We start from the raw sequence: 18,670 nt of genomic DNA, 5'->3' as shown, positions 1-18,670 counted from the left end.
ATTAATACTTTATAATAGTGGAGTGATATATGTATGGCTGGTGTAAGTGCCTGTGTGTGGTAGTAATAACAGATCAAACTTACTGTAAGGAACACACTCATACTGGACCTCCAGGTATTTATATGTGCCAGGACAAGGATCAGGGAAGACGTCAGGGCCGGCCACCACAGCACACTGGGTCCGGTTGTTGCATCTGGACAGAGAAGATAAACACAAGAGGAAGATATGATTACAGATACATGTGATCAAACACACACAAAAAATATGTATGTCTCTGTTAGTGTGAAGCACACAGACCCTGACATACAGCACATGTGATGTAATATACAAGGAAACGTATTATAACCACTCAAATAATACGAGACATTCACCTTGACACACACTCAAGAGTCATCTGCGTTACGGAGCCTTTAGATTGACAAGAGAGACGACAATATGTCCTCACTGGCACACCTGTTACACTAATGGCTGCTGAAGAGCCGCTGCACAAGGACACTTCTGACGTGTGTGCGTGTGTGTGTGTGTGTGTGTGTGTGTGTGCGTGCGAGAGCAAGAACCATAACCTATGGCTTTAAGAGTATTTTGCCCCAGACTCCAGATAATTAATTGTAATTACCAGGGGGGCTCTCTCCTCTGACACACAGAAAGTAAGTATTTCTCACTCTTATTAACGCAGGTTATGTGAGGCAGCGCACTTTACATATATTCCCTATATGCCTGTGAGGGTTTGTGTTTGCACACGTGTACGGGTGTGGCTATAAAAATGCACGCATGACATTTATGTGTAAGTGTTTGTAATTAAGGCCGGTCAGCAACAACAGATGATTTGTAGGGGGACAGTTAGAGTTCATATATTATTATCATGATAGAAACATGCAATAAGGTAAAATGCTAGCCCACAGTGAAGTGCCACTTTATCTCAATGGCACTTCCTGGTTTAAATAAAGTATTAAAATAACGTGAATGAAGAATATATTATGTGCAAGAATAGGGACAAAGGACACATGAGGAGAAAATGTCTATTTTAAGAAGGCTGATGAGCCACTTCTCCTCTCATCTGAATATTTTCTTTCAATTAGTACAACTGTTCTGTCTCTCCGTCTTCTCCTCTCTGCACACCTGTCAAACACACACATTTACATTCAAACATTCACATTCTCCCATTGAGATATTTTTAATGAGCATGCCGAACCCCTCAAGTCACTTTTCTTACACTATGATTCTACAATCTGCATAATGAAATATGCATGAGAGCTAATTTCATTTTTTGTTCAATATTCACATATAACACACAAAAACTAATGTAAACCAGTACGTCTGTACTGGTGTCTGTTGCCCACCAGTACGTCTGTACTGGTGTCTGTTGCTCACCAGTACGTCTGTACTGGTGTCTGTTGCCCACCAGTACGTCTGTACTGGTGTCTGTTGCTCACCAGTACGTCTGTGGTCAAGTGAAAAGTTATTGGAGTTTAAAAGGTTTAAAACTCGGTGTGTTAGGATGTCTGTCATATTCTAATAACAATACCCACCAGTCTTCTCCTCTCTCTCTCTCTCTCTCTCTCTCTCTCTCTCTCTCTCTCTCTCTCTCTCTCTCTCTCTCTCTCTTTCTCTCTCTCTCTCTCTCTCTCTCTCTCTCTCTCTCTCTCTCTCTCTCTCTCTCTCTCTCTCTCTCTCTACAATCCCTCCTTCTTTTCTCGCCTCTGTGCTTTTTAATTTCTTGCCCCGGTGCCTTCATCATCGGTCACCTGTCATCAGTGCAAATTGTGGACTGGGGGGACACAAACTGACACGCCACCACAACTTTGCTCAGAACAGCCAGTGATGGAGACGACCGGTCGGCCCGCCGTGGTAAATCAGAGCGCACGGCCACGTCTCATGACATCACCAGTTTACTGGCTTAAAGAACGGTCCGATAGCTCTGATGTCATCACGACAAGAGATGAGGACACGAGATTACAGCAGCTACCTGTTTCACTCACAAGTCTAAAAAAAAGAGGATTAATTATTCACACACACACACACACACACACACACACACACACACACACACACACACACACACACACACACACACACACATACACACACACACACACACACACACACACACACACTGAACGTCGGTAACACCAGGAAACTCTGGGATTTATAAAAATGTCTCATCCATAAAGAAGAAAAAAAAAGAATCAAAGTGACAGAAAGAGATGCTGGTGAACCGGCAGTGAAACCACATGAAGCTAAAAAGTAATTGTACAAAGTCAACAGAAAGCATAAATAACTGAAATACAATATTAAAAAAAACAAAAATAAAACCCGACACAGATGCTGAGAACAACAGAAAGAGAAGATGTAAATGATGATGTTTGTTACCAGGTGTGAGTACGTGTGCATTTGTTTCTACTTCATGATGAGGCTTCGTTCACGACTGACTCATAAAGCACTGGAGGTTATTGACGAGTATTTAAAATAGAGGCTATAGAGCAAAGATTTGACATCATCTCTCTCGCTCTCTCTCTCTATCTCTCTGCCATCACTCCTTCTTCTCTCCGTCTATTTTTGCCTTCACTACCTTTTCTTCTTCTTCTCCACTCTCTCTCTCTCTCTCTCTCTCTCTCTCTCTCTCTCTCTCTCTCTCTCTCTCTCTCTCTCTCTCTCTCTCTCTCTCTCTCTCTCTCTCTCTCTCTCTCTCTCTCTCTCTCTCTCTCTCTAAGCCAAGATAATAAACCAATTTCTTTCTCAGCTTTTGTCTTCCTCCTTTGCGCCGAGGAATTATTCTCTTCCGTTCCTTCTTCTTTGTCTCTCATTCTGACTGTCTGTTTATCTGTCTTAAACCCACTTAGCTGCAGTTTCCGAAGTCACACCCAGATATATGTGGTAGGCCTCTTATTGCTCTCTCTCTCTCTCTATCCTCTCTCCCTCCCTCCTTAATATCTTTCTCATCCCTATACCTCCCTCAGGGCGTCATCTCCAGCCTCCCTCTGTTTTTCCCTCGATCCCTCCATCCTTAGTAAAGCCTGTGCTGACGTCACCATTCAGTCTGAGCCAGTAGTCTGAGTCAGATCCAAAAAAGACTCCCTTATGTCCCCAGCACCTCATCGCCTCACTCACTCTCAGTCTGCCAGTGTGTTTATCCAGCAGCCTCACACAACATAAAAACATCAGCAAAAACTCACAATTCACCTTCTCTCTCTGCTTTCTGCCCCACCATGAATGTAGATGCAGAAACATGCTCATACCCCCCACAAACGCAGCTCTGCAACCTACTGCTGCCTTCATGAAATGCTTCTATCGGTTTTTTTTTTTCCTGTGTGTTTTCCTTGGTGTTGGCAGAAAAGCTCCTTTTTTAATTAGCATGACCACATCAAAACAAGGCAGTGGCCTGGATACCGCCTTGCCTGCTGGCTTTCTTCCCTGCAACGTGTAACACACACACACACACACACACACACACACACACACACACAAACAAACTATTCAGTAACAAAGCCGAGCTGTGGCAGGCAGGGAAAGAGAAAGCTGCGATGCTGCAGTGGCTGCTGCTGTTGTTATTGTCTCTGATGTTTTTCACTTTGTTTGGCAGACGTCCCTTCACTCCGACGCCGTCTCTCTCTTCCTCATATAAACATCACTGACTGACTGACTGACTGATGATTTGATGAGACTGACGCTGGGTAGATGACAGAACATGTGTGTGATGTGTACACATATGTGTGAGCACATGCGTGTGTCTGTGAGCAGATGTAAAACGGAATAAATATTTGTGTGTCTGTGTGTGTGTGTGTGTGTGTGTGGGAGTGAGTGTGTGTGTGTGTGTGTGTGTCTGTGTGTGTGTGTGTGTGTGTGTGTGTGTGTGTGAGTGTGAGTGTGTGTGTGTGTGTGTCCTTGTGTGTGTGTGTGTGTGTGTGTGTGAGTGTGTGTGTGTGTGTGTGTGTCTGCCCGCATGTGCTCGAGTGCAGATGTGTTGAAGAACTATATAATTACAGAGCGAGTGAGAGCTGGGAACTAATCCTCATGAGTTGAAAGAGGTGTCTGAGAGTGAGTGACGCACAAAAGCCTCGGCACAGTCCTCAGGAATCAACATTGGAATATATAGTGGAACCGTCCCACAACACTCTGTGAGTGATCTACCACACCGTGTGAACATGCTGAACACATTCAAACTTTCTGGAACGGTGTGTGAATATCGTAAACACACACACACATTCACTCCCTTATTCACTTCTTGAGTAATAGACACTAAATAGTGTGAGGTAATTGTGTTGTACTGCATGTGACGCGCTGCATTGTGAGGTTGTGGAGAGAAAGTAGTGAACATTCCACACACATGACTTTTTTCCTTCCTTTGTCAGAATTATTGAGGCACTTATATCCTGTTTTTGATCCTGATTCGATATTTTTGCTGTTTTAACCTGAATTTAAAAGCCTAAATAAGAACAAATGAGCTTCAGCTAGATGTGCCTGTAAACATTACATCTGTTGCTCTGCTTTCCTTTATAGAACAATGTTTATCTGTATGGTCCCGCTTAAATGGACTCACAAATATGATCAAATATATAGTGCATATAAATTTCACACTCAGACTCTGGACACTCAAATGAAACGCAGCAAATAAATAAAGTGCACTTTGAACAACACTGGAGCAGTATACACACTCTCTACCAGCAATGCATACTAACACAAACACTCTACAGTATACACACACTGTACCAGCAATGCATACTAACACAAACACTCTACAGTATACACACACTGTACCAGCAATGCATACTAACACAAACACTCTACAGTATACACACACTGTACCAGCAATGCATACTAACACAAACACTCTACAGTATACACACACTGTACCAGCAATGCATACTAACACAAACACTCTACAGTATGTGACAAACATCATATAAACTATGTTTATATGATGTTTATAGAAAGTCAAACTGGAACTTTCAGGTTCTGTTCCAGAAGTAAGAAAACCTCGTTAAAATCCCGTTGACGTTTGTAACTGTGAGAAGTTTTTCTGAACAGTTTGTCATGTGACTCGCTTCATATGTTTAGATAAGGATGGTAGTTTTTAAAGTAATGATCTAATATTGGTCTTTAACAAACACAATTTCCCATAATCCCTTGCTGTTCATGGATGAAAATCCATGGCTTGACGTAAGAAGTTAGTCAAAGGGTCACAGCTAGATAGACAGCTGGAGGAACTATTTTAGAGGAAAGAGTTTAATGAATATGGACAAAAACTAAGTTATGATGTGATGCAGATACTCATGTTGTTGCTGCTGCTGCTGCTGCTAGAAGGCTTTTCTTGTTCATCATTGTTTTACATTGTTAAAATTCACAAAGGTTTCAGTTTCTTATAGTAACGGCTGTAGTGGATGACAAGTAGTGAATAATGAATAATGAAATATGAATAATATATATTAACATATATTCTGCAGGAATTATCAAACTGCTATCATGAGCAAAATGACATAATCTTGTTAAAAACGATGACTTTACATTCTGAAAACACTTTTGTCCAAAGGATGTTTTTTTTTTTTTGTATCACATCATCATCATCATCTTCCTCAAAGACACATCAACATGTAAACATATTGATCATTATATTAAACAGTAAACACACATCCCATCCTACTGTCTAATCAGCTGCAGGACAACAGATTCACACTATAAAGGATTTAACTGACAGAACCTTAGAATCACATTTTATTTAAATGTTGTCTATCAGGAAGTGTGTCTATCTGCTCTCTTACTGTAAATACTGTTTGGTCTTGGCCTTGTTATGATATAACTCCTTTTTCTCTCAATAATCTACATTTTATAACATTATACATAACATTTATACATTTTATAACATATTTTTTTGGATATACAGTATTTTATGGGAGTGGTGACTGTTTCTTCAGACACTGATGATGTATTTGTGTATTTGTGTATTTGTGTATTTGTGTATTTGTGTATTTGTGTATTTGTGTATTTGTGTATTTGTGTATTTGGTCTCGAGTGTCACCGTGAATTAAACATATAATGACGTCAACATGATGGAACTAGTTTGGTATCTTTCTCTTTGTCATGTTGCCTGATGCAGATCCAGGAGGGTTCAAACATTTTTCAGTCAAATAAATACTCTGAGAGACAAAATCTAGTAATAAAATACAATAATATTGTATTTGGTGCAGAAAAATGTTGAGTATTTGAGTCGTGTGTAAACATTGAGGAGGACTGTGAGAACATTCTAGAAATGAACTATAATAATATGTTATTATCATTTCTAAATACTGTAAAAATACACATAAAAGAACAAGATTCTAGTGAAATTCCTATTACACATTTATTCATGAACATACCAAAAGTTTTTTTCTTTTATCTTTTTCAGAATGTATTTTATTGAAGAACATTTTCCATTCCTGAACTGCCTTTGAAGATGTTTTATAAGTGTATTACTGAGCACCGTTTGGCTTCTCTTTTCACAGCAGAGGGAACATTGATGCTTCAGAATATTTCTGAAATCTCTTGCTAGAGCTCCCTCAGGGAGTTGTGCAATGGTCAGAACATGCAATATGGACTGATGGTGCGCATAATGTCACTATCTTATTTTTCTGGGCTTGTTCACCCTCACTGTGAGGTAACTTGCAGAGAAACAGACGAGAAAAACATTTTCTGCTTTTGACAGTTGGACTCATTCATAAAGGCAGAATAAAGCAGAATATGGAGGTGATGTTTGGAACAAAAGAGGGAAAGTTAAAGGAGTTGATGATATTCAGTTATGTATCACATAAATGTGTTTAGCTTCTAACCAGCTTTGCATTTTCTTTCATCAACAATATATGTTGTTCATTCTGTCTGAATGTAGTGACCATTAGACATTAAATCAACTACATCCTTTATGTTTCCTCCACTGTTTACTGCAGTTCAACAGGAAATACTTTTAACCAGGATTTGGTTCCACAAACAACCTGACAAGATAATAACATTACAAGGTGCACTATACTGTATCAGTAGTCTAAATTATCCATAAAAATATAATGAACAACGTTTTGAAAAATGTTTCTTTTGTGAAGCTTAAAATCATTTCCAGAAGTAAAAATGAGAGATTGTAACACATTCTGAAAAAATGGGAAATATTAAGCAGAGGGAATAAAGCAACTGGAAAAAACATAAAATAAAAGATAGTTTGTGAAAATAACAAAAGGAAGAGGGGGGGGGGGGGGGGGGCTCTATGGGTCCTGGGGGAGTTCAGGAAACCCATTTGACAGCAGACGGAGGATAGTTACTGTATCTCACTACAGGATAGAAGTTGTTAGGCCAGCCATACACTGTCTCTCCCTCCATCTCTCATACATAAACACCACATATGAGATTCCACTGCTGCTGGCCTCATTTCTGCTTTATTAGCTCCCTGATGTGTTTATACACACATATACAGCAGTGATGCTGCTGCTTGGAGACGGACAAACGCAGTGATGAGAGTGGATGTTGAACTAGAGGAATAAAACAGTAGATTGATGCAGAGGAGCTGGCATGTTGTAAGTAATTGAACAGTGAGACGGGTTTCGTGATTGACAGAGGGAAGAGAGAGACAGGTGTGTGTTTGTGTGTGTGTGTGTGTGTGTCTACCATCAGGTATAGTGAAGCAGACGCCGACACCAACCTCACCATACTAAAGAAATGACAGATCTTTTTCTTTCTCCCACACACACACACACACACACACACACACACACACACACACACACACACACACACACACACACACACATACACACACACACACACACACACACACACACACACACACACACACACACACATACATACATTGTATGGTCCTTCAGTGTATTTCTGTCAGCTTTGCAGCAGCCTGTCAGACGAGCTGCAGGTACAATAATGTTGTTTTCCCTGCTGGGAAAAAGCTTTGAAATGTGTTACATTATTAATATTTGGCTGGAGGATGTCACTCTCTCCCATTTTTCACCCATTCTTTCTGAGTATGTCAAATGTCATTTTTGACATATAACATGTAATATATACTGTGTATACCATGAATACTTTATATGTTGTATGCCCAGTATGTAGCATGTCAACAGACTGTACCTCCCTGTGTATCCTCGTGCTCTTTAGACATATGAATTATATCCTGAAAGATGTCAGTGACAGAAAATGACTGATAGAAAGATGATCCAAAACCTCTCAAGTCAAGAGTGCTTCAACCGTAAATAAAATTTTGATTCTAACTCCAATCCAACAAACTGCAGGCAAGTCAGTGAAAGCAGCTGCTTGCATTGACAAAAACAGATAAAGATATTTTTTAAACCATGCAGTTGTAAGTTACCTTTCTGCATGTAGGAGCAGCTGCAGTTGTAAAGAATGCCTACATTTCTGCAGCCTGCATAATGCTCACGACAACAAATGATATGAAACAAATATGTGAAATGTGAAGGGAAAGTTGTCAGGGAAGAGTAATCTGATTTCAGTACGACTACTGGAGATGCTTTTTTAATGGCAGGTGAAAATAAAGGATCAATCCTGACGGGATATGTGGTTCACGTTAATTCAGCCTTTAAAAGGAACCTATTTTGTTGGTGAAAGCTAGCTCATAGTGGAGCATTCATTTTCATTTGCAGAAAATAACCTTTTGGGATAATTAACTATTGTAACAAAAATGATTAATAATATCATATGTCTATTCACAAACACATAATGACCTCTATCTCGCTAAGTAGGCTGACGGCCAAGTACAGTTTTTGAGCTCCGCCATCTCTCCTCCTCTCTCCTCTTTCACTGGTAACCATGGCAACTTCCACGTCGTCCGATTCCAGGACACACTCAGGGAGTCTTCCTCCTCATTCCACCTAGCAACATTCCTCTGCTGACATCCCTGTGTTTCTCTCAGCCTTACATATGTGTGTGCTTTCAATATACGACACCTCTTTCTCCACAGTTTAATCCGAGACCACCTGCTCGCACAAACTCCAAATCCTCCTAAAAGCTAAAAGACCAGTAGTGTTTCAGACAGCTGAGCTGTCTCTCCAGATTGGTGAAAAGCAGAGGAGCGTGTAAGACACCGATGCCGTCAAGACGTCGGCATTGACGACGCCACACCAAGAAAATGTCACGTAGGATTTATTCAACCTGGTGCACCAAAAATGCATTTTGTGTGTATGCATGTATGTGCATTTGCAGGGGGAGTAGGGTTGTTCCTTGTGCCCTGGTCTGGTTTTGCACTTACATGTCAATGTCAAAGTATCAAGTCAGTCAGAAAGTCAGTCAGTGTATACATGCCAGCGTGTCTGAGGCACTGACTCACTCTGGATGTGTCACACTGTGTGTGTATGTGAAGGACAGAGAGAGAGAGAGAGTGTGGTGTCTAGACCATTCTCAAACCATTCTCCAGCAGCCATGTAGCTTAGGTGCTTGGTGAAGCATGATAACTAAGGTTAGCAGAGCCGTGGCGACAGGAGGAAAGGGTCAGACAGTGGAGACTTCGACATGTGGAAATACAGGGGTTCTGGTAGAACAGTACAACTGTCAGTCAGAGTGAATGTATATATGTGCATGCACAGTTGGGAGGAGTGGGAGGATGGAGGAGGACGTGGTTATGTGTAGGGGACAGTAATATTATGTGATGATGATATCACAAAGGAACATTTGTGTTAACTGCTGTCACATATGTGAAGGAAAGTTTCTGTATATGTTTCATGTGTATATGACTGTATATACTATATGCATCGACTGCATCTCTCTGTGTGCACGTGTGTACTTATGTATGTGTGTGGGCCCTAATTACCGCACTGAGCAAGGGTGACAGTTGGGCCCCCAGGGTGCCGCAGGGCATCTCCTGTAACCGTATGAGGGTGGCAGCACATACACACACAAACACACACATTAAGTAGGACATTTCCAGATATGACCTCATTCAGTGGGAAGCAGGATAGTTAATGTAGGGAGGAGAGAAGAAGAGTCAGGGATAGATATAATAACAAGATATAACTGTTAATATTCTTCCACCTCTGCAAGACATCACACACACACAAAACACACAGTAGTCACAGTCTGAGTTGCCTCAGAGCAAGACTTCAATTTACTAGATAATATTGTTTTTATGCTTAGAGTCATTGGACTGGAATGATGATGAAGAATGTCAGATCTATGTAAGGTTTAGAGCATTTATTTATCTGTGTCCTGCCTCTCTTCTTCTTCTCCTTCTGTGTTTACAGGAATGGATTAGACTCAAGTGGAGAGGACAGATGAAGTGCAGGTATGCCTATAAAAAAAAAAGTGCCAGACTGTAGGACATAGTTGACTGGTTACACAGAGCTGGACTGCAGCACATGGCTCACACTAGATTACAGTCTATGATTCAAGTGGTTTTCTATAATTCAGCGAGTCAAAGGAAAAGAACTTCAGAGGTTTCTTTGCAGTCTCCCGCGTGAATGGTTCAAACATGTGGGTGCACACTTGCTAACTCTCTCACACACACACACACACACACACACACACACGTACACACAAAAGCATAGAACTATAGATGTAGGCATTCAGACACGTGTGCACACACAGGCATACACACACAAAGGCGTTCACACACTAGCACACTAGCCGGGTGCTTTGAAGGCTTCGCCTCAGTTCTGAAGAGACAGGCTGCCAGAAGAAGTTGACCAAGCTAGGGAACTGATGAGCAACTCTCGATATTTCCCTCTGAGTGTGCGCTTGTGTGTGTGAGCGAGAGAGTGTGTGGGCATGCATGAGCAAGCAAGCATGTTCATGCATATGTATTCACTGGTGTGTGTGCACACAGGGCTGGTGCACTTTGTGTGTTTACAAAGATAGTGCACCTAGGTTCCCTGGGGCCACTTCAATTTGGGGTTTAGTCCAGGGACCAGGCGTATCTCTCTCTCGCCTTCAAAACTGGCACATTCGGTCAAACGAAAATACAGACGACATGCTGCACAGCACGAGCCCCTGCACTTCAGCCTCAAGCCCACCTCCCCCCCCACCCCACCCCCCCCGAGCTGCAGAAAGAAAAAAGTGACTGTAAAAACAGGAAAGGAAAACTAAACTAAAACAGATGGTGAAGGAGAAAAAGGAAAAGTGACAGCGAGGGTGAGAAGTACTTACAGCTGGATTCACCAGATCACGACATCACGAGAAAACACAAGAATCCATCTCGTCAGGCTTCAAGTTATTCACCTGTGTGTTATTCACCTGTGTGTTATTCACCTGTGTGTTATTCACCTGTGTGTTATTGAACCGCCGGCGCTTCGGACCAATTAGCGTCCTGTGAGGATTCTCGTGTGATCTTGTGATCTGGTAATTTGGTGAATCCAGCTGCTTCACAAGGTAAGACGGTGATAGACGGCAGTAGACAGATGGTTCATCCAATCACCTGCCAAGTATTTTTTGAAAGCGCCTGCCCTTTTCCAAACAGTTTCCAAGGACGACTTCTCAGATGGTTCTGTGTAACAAACCATCTGGCACGTCAGGTTAGAGAGGTACAGGGTGGGAAGAGAGAGGAAAAACTGGAAATGGAGTGACAAAAACAGAGATATCAAGAGAGTGACAGATAGGAGAATAATAAATGAAGCATGTTGTTATTTAAAAGAAGGGGAGCGGGAGAGAAGGGGGAACAAGTCCCTACCCTTGTCTTTCTTGTCAAAGTGGTTTCCTTCTGTGTTGAGGGACTTTTTCAAGATGGGAAGGAAGAGGAAATGGAAAAGCAGAAGAGAGGGAAAGAAAGAGAGAAGGGCGAACAAGGTGACAAGGTGGGAGAGGAGGTGTAGAGGTGTCGGGAGAAAGTCTGTTTGAAGTCCACAAGTCATTTTCCAACATGGTAGCTGTGGCAGAGGCAGCAAAACAGAGCTTGTGTGCTTGTGTGCTTGTGTGCTTGTGCGCGCTGTCTACACATTCTTCAGAGTGTCCACACTCGCTGCCTCAAGTGCCTGAATGCATGTGTGTGAGATTGAGAGAGAGAGAGAGAGAGAGAGTGCTGAAAGGTGCTCGCTCCATGAAGCACTCAAGTATCAGTAAGGGACAAGTAGTGCATTGTGAAGCATCTCTGTAGAAGCCATCAAGTCACTTTTATATCAATAGATCGCTATAACTTGCAGGCATTCCACCATTTTGACTAGCAGCGCTCTCCTCGTGCAGAACTGAACACAAACATTCAACTGTTTCCGTTGCTGTGATATAAACGTGCACCGACCCGACCTGACCACGCCCAGCTGTAACCAACATGGCTGCTCTGAAAAATACACTTGATTTTGAGGGAACATGTGGAGGAGACTTGTGATGCTAATAAAACATTTCATCATACAGTCTGTACATATTCAAAATCAAATGATAAAGTTAAGACTTGATTGACGTCGAGTTGAAACCGACGTTAAAACAAAGACGCTCAGTAGCCGTTTTGAAATAAAGACGCTTCAGTTCAAAACCTGATAAAACGGAATGAGTCATTGAACTGAGGCCAGTATATCGCTAAAACAGATTAAGCGTAACTTTCATGGCCACGGCTTCATTTCCCCTTCAACCCAGTGTATCCCAACGGGGAGATAATCTGGGAAATGCTGCGATATCAGGTCCTCTCTAGGTTGCCTGAGAAGCCTTGTGAGACCCTCTGGAGATATGAGGCTTTGATATCAAGACCAATTATGTGGTATGGGCGCACACACACACACACACACACACACACACAAACATATGCACACACACACACACACACACACACACTAACACACTCCTTGGCCTTGGAGAGTGGTAGAGAGGAAAACAAAGAGAGAATGTGATACTGAGGAAACACTGGGCAGGCGGAACATGCTCTGATTTTATCAGCCAGTTGAGCTGGACTTGAAAGCCAGAGATGATACAGACACAGAGGGAATGAGAGAGTGGAAACCAGGCAGGCTGAAACAGACTGAAGAAGAGGAGTGCGTGAGGAAGGGAAAAGGCTAAATGCACACACGCACACACACACACGCACACAAACCCGCTGTAATATGTGCAACAGCCCCGATGCAGACTTTAAGGCGCATTAACAAGTGCTTCACCGTGTGCATTTATGTGTAACACTGGTGCTTCTAAAACACACTCATTGTGTGCATGAGGATATCTGAGCTTCGTTCCGAGTCTGTGCACATACAGTCATTTGTGCACAGACACACACAAAGGCTCGTACGCAGCCTCATGCAATACACATACACGCACACACAGGAAAATATATGTGATAAAGTGTTGTTTCCGGTCTGAGTCACCTCCACAGAGGATCCCTCAAGATTAAGTTTGGCCTCTGGCTCTGCTAATTGGAGCTTAAAGTCTGGTGTAGCCCCTGGGCAGTGTATGCTGTGTGTGGCACATGCTGTGTATGTGTGTGTGTGTGCGTGCATGTGTATAAATTATGGATGGCAAAGGCTGTAGGAGAGCGGCCACACAAGCTGCAGCTGCCAGAGCGAGCGGAGAGACGGAGCCAGGCCGAAGCAATCGCAATCAGAGCACCGTCACATGACACAGACAGGTGGTCTGTGGTGATAGAGAGAAGAAGAAGATGACAGCGATGTTGAGAAAGAAAGACAAAAGATGAGAAAGAAAATAATGGGACAGCAGGAAAGAGTTGTAACACGTGATCTGAGAAATGAAGTTACTAATGGTGACAGTAATGAATTATTTATATCCAGACATTTTCATTACACAGAGCACTGCTTTCCCCTCAATGCTATTTTTGTTCTGCTATTATTTTCCAGCTACTTCTCACCAGTATACCTGCTTATAGTAATATGAGGGGCATAGAGACCACACTGGTAATAAAAATAACTAACAACCAAAAGCATGTTAATCAAGAACTACATTCAAATAATTAAGCCAAACAGCAGCATCTCTTCTGTTATGAAAAACACACGAATCAAATCTGTAATTCTGAGTAACCGCAAGAAGTACAAAAGACAGAATTATCACATCTTGTGACTAAAAATAAGCACTTATGATGTTTTCAGAGATGATTGGCAGAAAAATAATTTGCTGATGCTAAATGTGACTTTCCTATAAGAAAGTATGCTATTAAATTAGTTTGCTAACATTCATCAAGTTCAATTATAACTAATAACAAGTTTCTTTTTTATTTGAGTTATAAATGCTGGTATCCACAGCTGTAATATTATAGTCCAGCTTCTACTAACCGCTGTGAGTCCAAACACTAGCTTACCCTTACACTGCCATGTTTCATTAGTGAGACCCATATCTTAATGTTTTTAATGTTTTAATGTCATGTTTTTTTAATCAAGGATTGTTATATTATTAAAGAAAAGCAGTAAGTATGCATTGTCACCCTTCAATGAACATTCATGTTCATTTAGAAACCGTAAATATTCTGCAGAGCACTTTTGTTACAGCAGTCAGAGAGGAAACTGTCACACTGTCCAGCTGTAGAGGAAGTGTTACCTGAGTCATTTCCATCGTCTGATAAGGTTTCACTGTATGTTGAGGATCTGAGAGTAGCAGAGCTGCATGTGGTGAGCTTCACCACTAACACTGATTTCCACACATTTCCTTCACCTTTCTCCTGTTTTACAGCGAGGGTGACAGGTGTGTCGTTTTTGGGTTGTTGTTTTCTGTCAGCTTTGTGAAAGTGGGTTAGTGTAGTGAGTAGTGCAGAACTTGACACTGATACTTTTACAAGGATGAATTCTAAATGAGCAGTTGACACTGCACACCTTGTCTAGCTAGGATCTCTGGAACTGAGAGACATCTGTCTCCTCCTGTCTACAAACAAGTAAAGCAATTTGAAGTGTTTTCTGTTTTGGCTTAAGTTCTTTGTACCGTGAGTCAGAATTGAGTCAGAATTGAGTCAGAATTGCACATTTTACAACAAAGCATACCATGGGACCGACGTAATTAACAAAGTAACACTCACAATCAACTATTGTTCTGCAGAAAATGTGAGACTTGAGGAAAACTTTCTAAACGATGAACATCACTCTGCAGACACATGGCAGCACCAGGTTTCACACTCTCACATGAACTCAAACACACACACACTGACCTGAGTGACATGATCTTATACGCATCAGGCAAGTAGCATCTTGTGTTCTCCATCTGAGCGGGGTCCGAATCGCAGATCTTGTCGTCGGTGCGGCCGTAGTTGGCGCTCTCGATCATGATGACGTCTGTGCCTGGGCAGCGGAGCTCGATGGGATAAGATTCACAGGACAGCTCCCTGCGCACCACTGCCATGGGGATCGGGGCACGGCTGGAGGCTGGACACACACAAACACACACACATCGGTATAAAGATGTTGTTTGATATCGTGAGAACTGTTTCTACTCGACTGTCTTTAAAATGTGTACACTGTAAAAGCAGAGATAGTGTTCAACTACATGTGTACTCTTGTCATATGGACTAATTATTCACACTATATGAAACAATAGCATCACAGAGGAATTTTCAGGGCATGTCCACTGTCGCAAGTAAAGCATAATTACTGTTTTGCAGTTAGCGGTTTTAGACATCAGTCTAGATAAAGAGTAATTGCCTGGCAATTTCAACAGGCATTTACTGCTGTGGAGATTATTCAAAGATGGTATTGCCTAATTATTCTCAGAGGTTGCAAATCCGATGCATATATCCACTCTTTCTGTACTGAAATAGCAAACATGTCATTAATTCCATTGAGATTGAAGCTGATCTGTCCCAGATCTTTTTTTTTTACTGCGGTTGCTTGACTTCCTTGCTTGTTTAATGAATATATCTGCCTCTTGGATGATGAAACATCTGCAACGAGACCAAACAGCAATCAAGTTGCCATTGAGTTAGTGTGTGTAGATATACAGTATAACAGCTTGTGCACCATAGATGAGAACTTGAGAGAGGCAACATGGAATATAATGGGACATGTGCGCTATATAGTCTCATCAAAGTCGACATACAGCAATTTAAAAAATACAATAGGATGAAGAGAAGCTTGCAGCGCTGCCTCTGGGATGCCTCAGCCTGCAGCACATGCTGCTATCACACATAGTTTCAGAGCCAAACAGCAACTGTAGTGTTTCATTGGTTGTTGCTGGATATGTGGTACTTATATTATTACAACGTGTGTCTTTAGAACATGATATTATGGTATTTCTTTACTAATAGCATGTTATTAATGCAGATTTATTATAGGTGTTTGGAAACATTCTAAACTGATGACATGTCAACAGATAATGCCTCATGGCTCATTTTATTTTATCTTTATATTTTAGTTTAGCTTTTGCCTCTGAGCCATATAACTACACTGACAGTGGTACCAGCACTGGCTGTGTCCAATATAATGACATAAGAAATAATATGTCACACTCGTTTCAGCTCTTCCACATGTCCTTTACTTCTATGCTGTCTCGTCACATTAGATACGACCTGTATGGTCCTGTTGATTACAGTCTGGTGATATTGATGGTGTGAGGCTGGATGTTTCAAGGGATTTTGGTTGTTGTGGTGTAACTTGGATGTTGTTATTCTCAGTGATCCCTGAGAGCATCAGTGATCATCCCCTGATAGAAAGGCTGCTGAGGTGTTCACTAGTGTTGTTCAGTTATATCTATATCATCTAACCTTGTTTGTCATTTAGATCTGATTGTTGAATTTGCATGTCACCAGCTGCACCAGCACACGGACCACATTAGAGAATTTTAGCTATATCTGGTGCAATATACATTCTGCACATGATCCCTGGTGAATAAACAAATAAAATATATTAAATCTGTGCAAAACTAATGTATGTAGTCTGCGACTGTGAGCCCAGTCACTATGAATACTTGTTGTTTAATGTCACTTTTGCTTTTATTTATGAAAACATCCTGTCAAGGTCTTCCATCATTTCTTAGAAGCACAGTATGCTGTAAACACACGTGCATGTATGAACACAACCAGTGCTTCAAACGCAAACCTACAACATCCCTGAAAAGCGAGGCACAGCACCACCTTCCTTGCTCTCCCTATCACGGTAACCACAGCAACCCTGTCCTCCCTCCCTCGGCTCTCCCATTGGCTGGAGGAGCGTCATGGTTACACGAATGCAGCAAAGAATCTGAATGAGCTCAATGACACTCTGCCCGAGCTCTACTTAATACTGCCCTTCACGACATCACACACACACACACACACACACACACACACACACACACACACACACATGCATACAAATGCTCTGAGTTATGGCATGTACAGGCTGAAATTCACTGCCAGTGTAGCCAATATCTTTGTGGCACTTGAGGGCACTACATTGATAATGGCAGGCCGTCGCTCAGAGATAAGACTGATATATAAGTGACATTTACTGAAAATGTCCTCTCTAATGAAAACACACACACACACACACACACATATATCACAGCAGGCTATGATTAGACCTTAAGCACACATTCAGACATGTGTGTGTCAGCAGTGGCTGAGGAGGGCAGTGAGTGGCTCCTTATTGTGTTAATATGGGTGTTAGTTTATTAGTTTTTCAATGGCCGTATCATGTCTGCCTTCGTGAGCGTGAATGTAAATTTTGGAGAGAGGGTTAATTGAAGCGTGCGGGAATCAATACACAGTATTGTAAGGCAGCTGTCTAGACTGGCTTTGAATCAGATGTCTTACAGTGTTGCCTTACAGGGTCCCTGCTGGACATAAAGAGAGCATTATGACACAAACACACACACACACACACACACACACATTCACCCGGTCTATCTGTAGTCCAATTAAAAGCCACTCTGCCTTCATAAGCAGCAGTAAACACACTGTCCTGTCTCGTCTGTCACCTTTGAATTCATCTACAGTATTTTTATCAGCAGCCTTGACTATAAAACTGTGTTTAACCTGCCTCCACACCACTCACACCACTCACTCCACACATATTTCTGTCACTTTTTTTTCCAAACAAGCATGTGCAGTCACACAGCACCTCTCGATACTGACACACATACAGCACGCGCCAATATTTAGCTCTCTGTCTTTGCACACATGCAATAACGTGCGAGCTGGCAAGTGCATGTTAATGTGTCTCTCATTAGTTGTGTAAGTGGTGACAGAAACTTGGCAGCGACAGACAGTACAGACAATCTTATTCAGACACTCTCATTGCCTCAGGGGGCTGAAACAAAAGGATATCGATTTTTACATTTGGGCCAAGAACAAGAGAGTGGCAAAAGAGGTGGATGGATGGAAAGGAGGAGAAGGAGAGGGTGAGAGAGAGGAGGAGAGAGATTTAAAAGGTGATCTCTCACTTGAATTGCCAAAGCGTTTGACCAGTGCTGGTGTCACAAACGTGTGTCCTCTGAGTTCCAGCAAAAAAAACACAACACATTGTTAAAGTGTGAAATATATCTTAAAAGATAAGGTCGGCAATATTCTATGTTTCTTTTATTGTTAATAAATCACATGAAAAGAGCAAATTCCCTACAATGATGAATCACTTGATATCTCTTATTCCTCTTAGACCATACTGTTATTTATGTTCAGTATATAAAGATCGCTGCTCGCCAAGTGAAGGCTTGTTGGAGATGTTGGAGCTGAGATTCAACGTATGATAGGAAAACACCCATCACGTCTCCACACTCTGAGCTGTGCAGTTTTATTGAGGTGAGATTTGGGTCAGGGACCTTCTTCTCTTGAGAAGACAGGTCATGAAAAGTTGCCTCAATAAAGGACGGTGCA

The 18,670-nt window shown here is 41.8% G+C and overlaps 1 protein-coding gene across 3 annotated transcripts in view; it reads right to left on the bottom strand.

The window, feature by feature from the left end:
- The window catches only part of LOC121909317 (adhesion G protein-coupled receptor L3-like), a 57,790-nt gene that overhangs the window by 423 nt on the left and 38,697 nt on the right, over nt 1–18,670 (bottom strand). For all 3 annotated transcript variants that reach the window (XM_042429837.1, XM_042429829.1, XM_042429823.1), the window contains 2 exons: nt 15,035–15,248; nt 84–193 (listed from right to left, as the gene is read on the bottom strand). In XM_042429837.1, coding sequence (XP_042285771.1) covers nt 84–193; nt 15,035–15,248 — 324 coding nt within the window. The remainder of the gene's footprint in view (nt 1–83; nt 194–15,034; nt 15,249–18,670) is intronic.

This window comes from Thunnus maccoyii, chromosome 2 (genome assembly GCF_910596095.1).
Source record: "Thunnus maccoyii chromosome 2, fThuMac1.1, whole genome shotgun sequence".
In the NCBI taxonomy this organism is placed as follows: Eukaryota; Metazoa; Chordata; class Actinopteri; order Scombriformes; family Scombridae; genus Thunnus; species Thunnus maccoyii.
Note: the sequence above shows the minus strand (reverse complement) of the source record. Positions and strands in the feature narration are given on the sequence as shown.